The sequence below is a fragment of the Telopea speciosissima genome, chromosome 4 (genome assembly GCF_018873765.1).
Source record: "Telopea speciosissima isolate NSW1024214 ecotype Mountain lineage chromosome 4, Tspe_v1, whole genome shotgun sequence".
NCBI lineage: Eukaryota > Viridiplantae > Streptophyta > Magnoliopsida > Proteales > Proteaceae > Telopea > Telopea speciosissima.
In genome coordinates, this window is record NC_057919.1 from 32,878,987 (window position 1) to 32,891,844 (window position 12,858).

A 12,858-nucleotide genomic window follows, 5' to 3' on the forward strand; every position below is an offset into this window, starting at 1 on the left:
CTTAAAAAGAAATTTTGTAATAATTACACCATGTGATTGTATAAACTACTAAAATTTCATACCATATATAGTAATGATACATTTTACATGTAATTTTTATTTTACTTTTTAAACCAAAAGGAATTGGATGCAAATTAAAGTGAAATTTAATAACCAAATATGGAATGATTTGGAGTGAGTAATATAGTCACATGGAGTAATGATTACAAAAGTTTCCTATTTAAGTTTAAAAATTTCACTTCCCTTCTCTTTAATTTCCCATGCAACCAAATGGAGTCTAAGGAACAACAGAAGGAATTCTTCTTTCTCTATTCTGGAGTAGCAAATATAAATAGAAATACTGAATAATTTTGGTTGCAGCATTATATAATATAAATGTCCACTGTAATGACCGGTGCTCTAGGTTCTATCTTCTTTCTCAAGCGGAAATGACTAAATGTAGAACTTGGCCATCAGCACAAGCCATATATACATTTTGGACCTGCTTTTGAGTTTACCACAGAGAAGGTTTTAAGCTTAACTATTGAAGAAGCTTCATGAGAAAAGGGTATTTGATGCAACAGAATCAATGAGCTACAAATAAATTGAATTTTGAATTCATCAAACAGACCGTAAAAATCTTTTTCTTTCTCATGAGCTAGCCACCAATCAGACTTCACAATGATTGGATGCTACTAGTCCTCCAAGAACCTTAATCTGTATAAGATCTTGTTGTCCTATTAAAAGATCACTTCTGCATTGAGCCAGAGAATATTGTCCCTTGAAATAAAATGCAACTCTGTAGCCAATACTAAGTTCAGTGCCACATTCACCCAAGAAAAAAAGTTCAGTGCCACATTGGACAGTTTGGGTTCACAGCTCCATTTAACTCAACTAGGCCTTTCCCTTTCCCAACTACATTACAATTTCAACTCTGTTTCAAGCCATGCTTGTTGTAATTCCAAAGTCATTGTTGCTCTGAATATGATTTATCAAATATATTTTCAATGGATGTGTACTGCTATAAGGCTGTGTTTGGTAAGCATTCTGCATCAAGAACACATTCTGAAATATGAAAAATGTTGTTTGTTTTGCATTCTCGTTCTCAGATCTCGGAATGTGTCCAAGAACGAGGTCCATTCTAGAATGCCATATTTGGTCCATTCTATATTCTCGTTCTGATGGTCTCATGTGTGTGAAGGTGAGGGAAGTTATATGAAGCTCTACATCTTATTGTTCATACGATAATGGCGGGTTGGATCTCCTCCAAACTCATAAGGGGAAAGCTTCCTTCAAGGCTAGAATCGGAGAGTCAGCTTTTTATTATAATCCACCGATTTTAGTCGATTTAGCTGGGTATCTCAGGTTGCCTACAAGTTATTTGACGAAATGCTGACATGCATTCTAAAATCAAGACTGCACGTTAGCCAACATGTATTCAAAATGTGGAATCTGTAGAATGGTAATGCATAGCAAACACGGCGTTATGGGCAATAATGAGGAGTACAGACACCTGTAGTCCTAGGCCTCAAAATTTGTTGGCAAGCACCAAATTTTGACTGGGACTTTAATGTTGCAAAATCTATACCGCAATAATGATTGAAGATAAGGATGGACAGAAATTCCATTTCTATATAATTCTATATATAGTGGAAAAATACACAGAAACAAAGCAATTCAAGACAATAGAGGTGATTAAATTGACAATGGAACAATTCTGGTTCTATGTGGTTCTGTTCTCCTTCATCCTCTTCGTCTCTGTTACTTTCTTGCTACATAAACAAAGAAAGCGTAATAATAAGAACTTACCACCAAGCCCATTAGCCTTTCCGATCATTGGTCATCTCCATATCCTGAAAGAACCTCTCCACCGATCGCTTCACCATCTTTCCGATCAATATGGTCCCATCCTCTATCTTCACTTCGGATCCCGCCCTGTGCTTCTAATCACTTCTCCTTCGGCCGTCGAAGAATGCTTCACAAAGAACGATATCATATTTGCAAATAGACCCCAACTTCTGGTAGGAAAGCATATGTACAATTACACCTCACTTGGGGCTTCTTCTTATGGATCTCATTGGCGGAACCTCCGCCGCCTCTCAACAATTGAGCTCTTCTCCTCAACCCGTCTCAACATCTTTTCAGATCTCCGACCAGAAGAGGTGAGATTGTTAATTAAGGATCTTTACAGAGTTTTGTGTGAAGATTTTGTTAAAGTGGAGCTAAAATCAAGGTTTTCAGATCTTTCGTTTAATGTTATAATGAGAATGATCTCAGGGAAGCAGTACTGCAAGGATGAAGTGGGTTTGAAGGAAGCTAAACAGTTCCAACAAATTACAAGTGAGATTTTTGAAGTTAGTGGTATACCCAATTTGGGTGATTTCTTTCCGAGTTTGAGTTTTGTTGATTGGAATGGGTTGGAGAAGAGGATGAAAGCCTTGCATAGGAAAGCAGATGTGTTGTTGCAGCGTTTGATAAACGAGCATCGGAACAGTCACAATTATACTTCTTTGGCAGAAGAAGGAGAGATGAAGACGATGATGGATGTTCTCCTCTCGTTACAACACAGGGAGCCAGATTACTACACCGATGAAATCATTAAAAGCTTCCTCTTGGTAAGAGTAATTACATTAACTTACGTTTTTGCACACTATAAGTATTTCTCTAGTATCCTTTTGAAATCAAATGTTGTGTCCAATGGGGTTTGGTCAAGCAATAAAAATCTTCTGCCGTACTGCAGGGTGTGTGGTGCATATCCTGCGACATAGTAAAGGCCATGTGTGTCATATGTGTCATGTGGCCTCTTCTCTACCGCAAGATGTGCATCATACATCCTACAGTACGGTGGAGGATTTGAACTCTTGATCTAGTGTATGAGCGTTAGATTGAATCAGTCTAATATGAGATAAGTTAAAACTTAAAAAGTTTGATTTAATGCGTTTCATTAGAACCTATAAATAATTATAAATTTACATCCGATTAGAAAGATCAAGCTATAACCACCTTTCCAATTGAGTAGAGTTTATCCAGATTTTTATACATTCAGATGCCTTTTTCTGTTGCATCTTTGATTCCTTATTCAATGACTTCAGCTTCAGCTGTTGAGCCGAGCAATACATAATCAAATAGTATATAGATTTCATCATTTCCCAAGAGGAGGCAAGATGCCTCATCTTGCTTCTCTGGTCTGCTCCAAGAAGTTAAAATCGATGATGATTAGGTTTTGACTATCTATTGGTTTTAATTGGACAAAGTCATCCTCAAGAGGTAGTAGGATCAGATTCAAGAGGCTAGTTAGAGTGACAAGAAATCCATTGTTAGATGAGAGACATCAAATGTTGGGGGAGAGGTTTCATTATTAAATAAAGGAAAAATTACGTGTACAATCCCTGTACTTTGACTAAAGTAGTAATAAACCCGAGGTTTCAAAAAATTGTCTTATTTCCCTTGATTTAATAAAAAGCACAAAATTAATAGTCCATTTGAAACTGACAGTTAAGTGATAAAGTGTGATATAATTTGCACTTGAAATGACACTGATACATGTTAGTGATTAAAACCTATCGTTTGGAATGTCTTCATCCTCCCCAAATCTAACCTTCATCCCTGTCTCCATGCGAAGAAGAGGAGAACCAACGGCGCCAGTGGAGAAGATATCAGGGCTGCCAGGCCTAGTGAGGATGACTAGAGAGGGCACGATGGCTAAGATTTAGGAACATTCAGATTTCAAAATTCCCCACTGCAGCTCGAAAAAGGGAGCACAGAAGGCAGCCATGGCAGGTCTATCGGATGGACTCTAAGACCCACACATCCTATGTTAATCCAGTTATACGGCACACTTGAATTGAACCAGCTACTTACTAATTCTCTTTTTGGGATAAGAGTTCTTTCTCACATCAAATAATGACCCAATATAATAGCCTCAGAAGAGAATGAAGATGAGAAATCAGACTGCTCTTAAAAGGAAGCCTTTTGAAAAAAAAATCTTGGACCAGTCCTAACTTCACGATTACAAAAAAAAAAAAAAATGATCTAAATGCAACAATCTAAACAAAGATTCACAATATTCAAACAAAAAATCGAAACACAGTAGAACGTATCAAGCGAAAGGTTCTAGTAACTATGAAATGAACAGGAGGGACGCAAAGGACCCCAGAAAATCAGAGGATTCTCAACCTCTCCATGCCATTATCCCCTTTTGCCTTAATCAATGGCCGAAACAGAAATCCCCTAAACTTAGGAGTTTCTCACATTCAACTTTTTTTGAATAAAATAGTACTATGATTTATTATTCAAAACTCTCCTGGAAAGAATTCCAAAGAGGAACTGGAAGTACAAGCGGAATAGGAGGGGGGGGACTAACCACCAAACATTTGAGAGAAACAAATTCGAAGCTCTTACAGCAAAATAATGAGCTTCAGAGTTAAGCTTGCGAGGAATGTAATGAAACAAAACAGACGAAAATCGACAAACAAGAGACTTTATATCCACTACTAGATCCCATGTAGCCCGATCAACCATACAAGAAGAAGAATGTAAGGCCTCCTGATAAGATACACACGGTTAAGTCAAGATAACTCTTGACACTTGTGATTATCTTGTGTCTAACAAACTCTTGTTACACAAGATAACTCTAACTGAAACCGTGTATAGGTAGTTCCCTTACTCTTATCATGTAATCTATTTAAATGTAACTGAGCTCTTGCCCTTATCATGTATCAACTTCATTATAAATACAATATAATATCCACCGTATTCTACACGGTGAATACAATACAAACTTTTCTTCTTTTATGGTATCAGAGCCTCTAACGATCCTTTGAAACTAAATCTTTTTTTTTACTTCTCTTTACATCTTCCTCATGGTCAATAGTGCTTCATCTCCTTCCTTCCCCATCACCCACCTATCCAATTTGGTTGCCGTGAAGCTCGATGGCACAAACTACCTTCTCTGGCGAGAACAACTTAAATCTATTTTCATTAGCTGTGACCTTATGGGTCATGTTGATGGAACCGTTGTTGCACCACCACTCACCACAGTTGCTATTGCTGATCTACCTGCTTCTCCCAACCCTGCCAATCAAACCTGGCGTAAGACAGATCATTTTGTTCGTGCTTGTATTAATGCAACTCTACATCAATCCCTTTCTTCCTATATCCTTGGTCACAAAACTGCTAAGGATGTCTGGGATGCACTCTCCTTCCTTTACCTCCACTAAAGCCTGGCAATCAGAGAAAACAACCAAGTATTGCATGCCCAAACGGTGAGCAAATAGGAGACTATCACATAAAGCTTCAGCTTCCATAGCTGAAGGAGAGAAACGAAAACCAGGAATACTCTATGCAACCAAGAAACGCCCAGTACTATGCCGTAGAACCACTCCGCGACCACCACCATGACTACACCAAGAATCTTGAAGAAACTCTTGATGATCACCCATACTTGGATCCAGTTTTAAATGTCCCCAAAGATAGAAATCAGACTTGGGAATTTCGTCTTACATAGGAAAATAGGAGACTCGGTTAGGGGCTATTTGAGCTCATAGAGGGAAGTATGGTTTGACCGAGAGGGAAGCCTGATATTTCAGGCGTACTATCTCACTTTGTAGATTCAGCCATGGGCGAGCCGGGGACCATTACTGGGTTAGGATTTGACTTAGGTAGGGATGGGATTGAGGATGAGGTTGACTGCCATGATTGGGGTTTGGGAAATTTAAGTTCTATTTTATTTTGTTTGAAGAGGGTAGTTTAGGGTTTTCAATTGAAATAAAGCGATGATGTCATCACTTAGCAGTTTCATTCTAACGACCTGTTAATTTTGTAGTTTTTTTATCAATAAGATGGGTGTACGAGTCATGTTAGCGAAACTTTGGGCTTTTTTCTGATTTTAGGCAAACTACAGGGGTGGTACGCATCATTTTCTCTTAAAGAAAAAACAATTGCTTTCAAACTAGGTGAAGAACAGAATTATAGATTCCATGATTAAAACTTTTCAAATCCGATTTTGAAAACTCATTATTTTTTGAAACGGTTTGGGAGTCAGTCCCTCATTTTATTCTTCATGATGTTAATTGGGATGCTCAAATGAGACCCCGGATATAGATTTTTATGAGTTTTACTTCTCCTTTGATTGATTCACTTCTCTTCTGATGGCCATGTCAAAGGTGGAGTAGTGGATCAACGATGTTTCTCATTATCTTGTACTATATTCATTATCTTTTGTTAATATACTTTTGCTAATCTTTAGCAAAAAACAAAAAAGTTTACGTCAATCTTGTTGGTCACTACCCTAGAAGACTTGCTAGCTTAATCCTCTTTGAGATTGAGTTGATGAAAAAAAGGTGAAAAAGTCTCGTTGTGCATATTACATAATGGACACAGAGGATCAATCGTTAACAATTGAAGAACCAAGTCCTTTGTGAGCTATCCATTATTAATACACTTGAAGAAAAACTGAATTTTGGGTGAAGACTTAACTTTCAAATGAATTGTCGAGGTATTTGTCTCTAAGGCGACCCTTCTACTCGATACTTTTTATTGAGATAGAAAACAACCATTTTCGTGTTCAACTCATCGGATTTAGAGAATGTATAGAATAATTGGTCATGTCATGACACTATAACTATGTTAGCCCAAGGGGGTAGCTCAGTTGGTAAGTAGCACTATCTCAAAATTAAGAGATCATCATGGTTCAAATCTTCTTGCCGCCTACCATGTTAGGGCACACAGTGCAGATGGTAGTGTTTGTGTGTTGGTTGCAATTATTGTCAACATAATGCATGCATTTTGGTTATTGTCAACATAGTGCATCTTGGTACAGTACAGTCAGCATAGCAACAGTACAGATGGAAACTGTGAGTACAAAGGTGAATAGACAGTGCACTGGTGTGGTAGGGCATTAGATGTGATGTGCAAGGATCACAAGTGTTCTAGCAAAGTTGGCAGTGGCAAACAGTTGCTTGGCAGTGCAGAAAGTACATTGGCAGTGAGTTCAGAATATGTGGTAGCATGGTATTGATTCAAAAGGTTCAGGACTCATTTGGCAGTGTATGAAGGCAATTGGCAGTCTATAATAGACTTACAATGTTGTACGTACAATGGTTGGCAACATGTAACAACGTTGGGGATAGTGTACATGCAACTTCCCATGTTGACTTGACAAGTTCATGTGGAGGGGTCAACTTTGGAGACAATTTGGGCATGCCAAGTAGCCGAATTGAAAAAGAGCATATACTTGAGAGTTGTAGTGCTTTGTTCCTCTTTCCAATGCAACTAAAATCACACCATTCCGAGATCAGATGAAGAAGATATGGAGGTTTTTGTATCATTGCTCAGAAAGGAGCAAGATGAGGGAATCCAGGTTTTAGTGCCTAATATTGATGATGTATCAATGTATTGGCATTGTACAAGGTCATATTTTGCATGTGGTGAGATGGAATCCTGAATCCTTGTGGCAATTCTGGCTTGATGGCAGCCATGGCACAAGGGGCTACATGGCCAAGTTAAGGCAGCTAAGTCTTTTGGTGTTAGTGCAATAGCTTCATGGAATTTTTGAGATACCTTCTAATCATAATTTGGAGGAACTAAAAACATGAAAGGTGAAGATCTTTAAGTCATATTTGCAGAAAAATTTGAATTAGGACAAACCGATACTGGAGTGGGAAGTTATGGCATGATCTTCAGTCATGGTGCGCTAGTTGAAGACAGTAGTATTTGCACATCAATGAGGTTCAAGCCAATTTTTGGGAACTATGCGTTCTATCTAGGTTTAAGATATCTTCATATGAAATGTATCCCTTCTAGTCTTCTTACCAATTCCGCTGGAATCAGGTGAAACGTAGGTCGGGCAAGGAAGATATGGAAGTTTGTCACTTGGCTGTCAGGATCTACGATCCTAGGATTGATACTTGGGAGCTCTGCCCTCCATTGCCAGTGGATTTCGGATCTGGAAACTCGTCTCAATGTCTAACATCTGCTTATTCAAAGGCAAATTCTTCGTCTTTGGCATCCACACCTGCTTTGTATCCTCCTTCGATCTAGAGTTTCACTTGTGGAGTGAAGTGCAAACACTGAGGCCACCTGGGGTGATGTTCTTGTTCTTGCTGGCTTGCACGAACCAACTTGTCCTCACGAGTCTCTGCAACACCCGAAGAGGCCCATCATTTAAATTGTGGAGGGTCGATGAAGGGACTATGGAGTTCACTGAGATTGCATTCATGCCTCAGGACTTGTTGAATTGCTTGTTTGATAGTGATGAAAACGAGGAATTTGCGAGCTTGAAGTGTGTGGGATTGGGGAATCTGATGTATGTGTTCAATGAAGAGTATCACAAGATATACGCAGCTTGTGTTTGTGAGATTAACAACGACTCGAGTAAATGCAGCTAGAGAAAGTTACTAGATTTGCCTGCACTAGTGAATCGATTTCACAAGGTCATTAGCTTCTGTTCTTAGATTCTACTTCACAGTGTTCTCAAGGATGAAGAGGATAGAGAAGAGATGCTAGGCTGAGCTAAGAAAATTGGGTGACTCTCTTCCTGCATCATCCACAGAGCTCTCCAAAGGGAGTGGGGCAGGGGTGATGCAGAGGGTGGAGTTCGGCCAAGGTGTTTGGGTAACCAAGGGGGATGATGGTGAAAGGGGGTAAATCAAGGGAGAAAGGGTTTGGAAATTAAGAGGGTAAAATTGTCATTTCAAGTGAAATATTATTATTATTTTTTTTTAAATAGAGGGGGTGAACAAGGTGGTTTTTTGAAACCTCAGGTTTTTTATTTCTTTCGGGGTGTACTCATAATTTTTCCTATTTTTAATAAGTAGAAATTTCAAAACCCATTACTCGACAACTTTTTGATCATTTTTAGAAATTTTAGGACATACGATTAGAAATATTAGATATGGGAGAGGGTTCCCCGCAGGATTTTTTTCCTCTAAGGTCCCCTCACCCATATGGGTGTGAGGTTTCTTTTACGGATGTTCGACATGTGTCAGAGACAAATCCAACGGCTGATTTTTCAAAAATTAAGTTATTATTTATATACGTGTGACTCACTCTCTCCTCTCTCCACTCTTTCCTCAAAGCCACTCTCCCTCTCTCTCCTCTCTCCACTCTTTCCTCAAAACCACTCTGTTCTTCTCTCTCCTCTCTCCACGTAAACAGTTTCTCAAATAAAGAGTAACTCTCACGTCTTGTCTTTCCCGCTCTCGTCTCTCTCCTCTCTTTATACCATTTTCAAAGAACAAAGACTTTATTCCATTCTTCCACCTAAAACCCTAACTTTGGTGGAAGAGATTGATTGATGCAAATACCTGAGAAGCAAACAAAAACTCTGTTGCAGAGAAAAAACTAATTTTCCATTCTGGTATTAAGGCTACGATTCCCAGCCCTAAAACCCTAAGTTTATTCCACAACTAGTCTTGACAGATGGGAGGGAACACTGGGTGAAACTTCAGTTCATAACCTCTTGATTCCAGAAGGGGTCTCTGATGGAACCGTGCAGGTAGGTTCGCCCATTGGAGGGTAACCAACATACAAAGTTTCAGATTGATTAGAGCAGATTCAAAGGAGATCAATCCACTGTTTTCTGGCTGCAAGTGTCACCCAGAACAGAGCATAGGTTGGGTACAACAAGACTGTTGTAATACTAACATAAGAAAAGTAATATTAAAGAAAAAGAGGAGTTAAGGGGAAACAGACCTGAGAGGGAGAAGAAGAAAAAGAAGAGAACTAAGAACTGAGATAGAGAGGGGAAGAACAAGGAGAAACACAGCTGGCTAAAATCCATCGCCCAAACACCAAGGTAACACTCCAACTCCAAATCAAATATTGTTTAAATCAGAAACCGTAATTTCCAACAACCAAAAGAACCCAACTCAAAAAGATCCTGAAGTTGAATGAGATTCAGATTTTTGAGAAAAAACAAATAGAATCAAGGACCCACCTTCGTAAACAATATCATCAGCGTGGAAGTGTTCAATTTTACTCTTAATATTGAATTATTTCTAATCAGAGTCTTGGACCATGAGATCTTCATTGGAAGAATTAGAAATCTGAAAAAAACGAATCTAGAAATAATGGATTGTAAATATTTGAATCGTACTTTCAAACCCTAAACGATTTGGGGCAAGTTCAAGTGCATCTGAGACCTTGATAAAATCGAAGCGTCTTTGTTGGTCCTTGGAGCATGCATCATTTTTGAGACCTAAAAACCTTATGGAAGTTTTTTTTTCCAGGTTATATCAATATAGAATGGAAAGGAGAGTTCGTTGGGGACATTTCTTTTCCTCCCCTGTTTTCAGTCTCAGGTGTTGGTGTTGTTCTGCACCCGTTTTCAGTTTCTATTCCGCTTCACCGCTTCAAAGGTTTGCCAAAGAACACCACCGCCCCCACTCTTCTTCACAGAACACCACCGTCCAACTCTCTGCATCTCTGAGCTCATGAAGGAGACGGTGGTGTTTCAATATAGAATGGAAAGGAGTCGCTCTTCGTTGATTTTTGAAATTGGTATAAACAGAGGAGAGAGACGAGAGCGGGAAAGAGGAGACGTGAGAGTTACTCTTTATTTGGGAAACTGCTTACGCAGAGAGAAGAGAGAGAATAAAGAGTGGTTTTGAGGAAAGAGTAGAGAGAGGAGAGAGAGAGTCACACATATATAAATAACTTAATTTTTGAAAAGTCAGTCGAAGTCAGCCGTTGGATTTGTCATTGACACATGTCGAACATCCGTAAAAAGAACCTCACAATCGTATGAATGAGGGAACCTTAAAGGAAAAAAATCTGAAGAATCTACATGCCATACCAATAGGTGTTCTAAAAAAAATATCATTCATGTGTAACCCACATTTTCAGAATAAATAAGGAAAAAAAATAAAAAATATTCATATGAGAGAAAAAATGCACAAGCAGCATAGCAATCTTTTTTCCCATTAGATATTTATGCAAAATTACCATCATCTATCATCTTGTGGTCGTTGCATCTAGTAGTAGTTTTGAATAGTTGGAATGAATTTTACAAAAAAAAAAAAAAAAAATAGTTGGAATGAATATTAATATCCTATTAGTAATTGAAAGTTTTAATAGATAATTAACAATGGATGACTCCTTAACATCTTTAGGTATAATTTGTGTAGGGGCTGCTTATCGCTGGAACCGACACATCAGCGACAACATTAGAATGGGCGATGTCGCTTCTCCTCAACCATCCGGAGGTGTTGCGGAAGGTTAAAGCTGAGGTTGATGATGTACTACATGGAGGAGAACGAGTACATCACGATCATGATCATGACAGCAGTACGCACTTGTTATTGATTGATGAACAACAACATCTCGCTAAGATGAAATACCTCCAATGTGTGATCAACGAGACATTACGATTGTTTCCGCCAGCCCCACTTCTAGTGCCACATGAGTCATCCAAGGACTGCACCGTTGGAGGGTATGATGTCCTAGGTGGTACAATCTTAATTGTCAATATATGGTCTATTCATAGAGATCCTAAGTTGTGGGATGACCCTACAAGTTTTAAGCCTGAGAGGTTTATTAATGAATTAGCTACAGCAGCAGGTGGAGATGAAACAGGGGAAGCATGTAGGCCGCCACTGTTGCTCCCATTTGGGATGGGAAGGAGGGGATGTCCTGCCGCTGGGCTAGCTAATCGTGTGGTAGGGGTGGCTCTAGCAACACTAATTCAATGCTTTGAGTGGAAAAGACTCGGAGAAAAGGAAGTAGACCTCACAGAAGGGCCAGGGCTAACTGCACCCAAAGCCAAGCCCTTGGAAGCTATGTGCAAGGCATGCCCAACCATGATTAATGTCCTTTCCAAATTATGACCACCATAGTAAATGCACTCTGTGAATTTGTCTGTAATTTGAGATCCTTCTCCCCAACTACTCTTAGACCTAAATTCTTTTTTATTTTATTTTTTTTTGGATGAATTAAAATATATTCAATGAGATGTAGGTCGATCCTACGGTTCATGGGATCATAATAGTTTACCATGGTAAATCAATAGTTATATAAGTTGAGTTCCCTTTTACCAAAAAAAAAAAGTTGAGTTCCCTGATTTAGGGAATTCCAGGGTTGTCCCTAGTAAATGCACTCTGTGATTTTGTTTATAATTTGAGATTGTTGTTCTCTTGTCCCCAACCACTCTTAGACCTAAATTCTTTTTATTTTATTTTTGGTGAATTAAAATATATTCAATGAAGTACAGTAAATCTTTCCCCATCTCCCCCAAATTAGGGGAAAAAATAATAAAGAAAAAGAAGAAGGAAAAAATTGGAAATAATAGAGAAAACTCAACAACAAAAGCAACGGCATATCTCTACAGCTGAATCGAGCTGCAAAGGAAATCCGGAGAGGATACAATAGGAATAGAGAACCAATAACCACTAGCACCGGGGTCAACCCCGAGAAAATCACAAGTACAAAGCCCCTCCTAGTCAATGAAAGACCTTGGGAGGTGGGAGAGGGGGGAGGAGATTCATGCCATCGACAATAGCCACATGGCTAGCATCAACCTCAACGAATCCGAAGCCCACCACTAAGGGTGTAAATCAGTGCGGTTCTGGTTATTCGGTTTGTTTGTTGCACGGTTTACATTTTGATAAGGTGAAATTGAAACCAAACTGGATAGAAATCAGTCAAAATCAAAATCGTTTTGCATATGGTTCGATTTTATCGGTTTCTATTCGATTTTCGTTATCCGATTTACAACCGGTTTGCGTAGTGTTGGTTTTGGAAAACAGTCATGAAGACAATCGTGTTTCCCCATTCTCTCCTGGTCTCCCTCACTCATCATATTTTCCATGCCTATGTGATAAAATATTTTTTTTCCCGTCTTCAGTCTTCACCCTTCTTTCTTTTCCTTTTCTATTCTTTGTT

At 38.9% G+C, this 12,858-nt stretch overlaps 1 protein-coding gene across 2 annotated transcripts; it reads left to right on the forward strand.

The window, feature by feature from the left end:
• The first annotated feature begins 1,659 nt into the window (after positions 1-1,659).
• Positions 1,660-11,804, forward strand: LOC122657472 (cytochrome P450 81Q32-like). Of its 2 annotated transcripts, XM_043852183.1 has the most exons (3): positions 1,660-2,594; positions 11,106-11,522; positions 11,556-11,804. In XM_043852183.1, the coding sequence occupies exons 1-3, from the start codon at positions 1,686-1,688 to the stop codon at positions 11,802-11,804; spliced, it is 1,575 nt and encodes a 524-aa protein (XP_043708118.1). In that variant the 5' UTR covers positions 1,660-1,685. The 2 variants fall into 2 exon arrangements, with proteins under 2 accessions (XP_043708118.1, XP_043708117.1); XM_043852182.1 differs by having other exon boundaries at positions 11,106-11,804.
• The last annotated feature ends 1,054 nt before the right edge of the window (positions 11,805-12,858 follow it).

What these genes read in the sequence shown, in the direction of transcription:
- LOC122657472 (XM_043852182.1), top strand. Translation starts at nt 1,686, where the DNA reads ATGGAACAATTCTGGTTCTATGTGGTTCTGTTCTCCTTCATCCTCTTC. An exon ending in TCATTAAAAGCTTCCTCTTG is followed by an intron (nt 2,595 to 11,105) that starts GTAAGAGTAATT and finishes TAATTTGTGTAG; the next exon opens with GGGCTGCTTATCGCTGGAAC.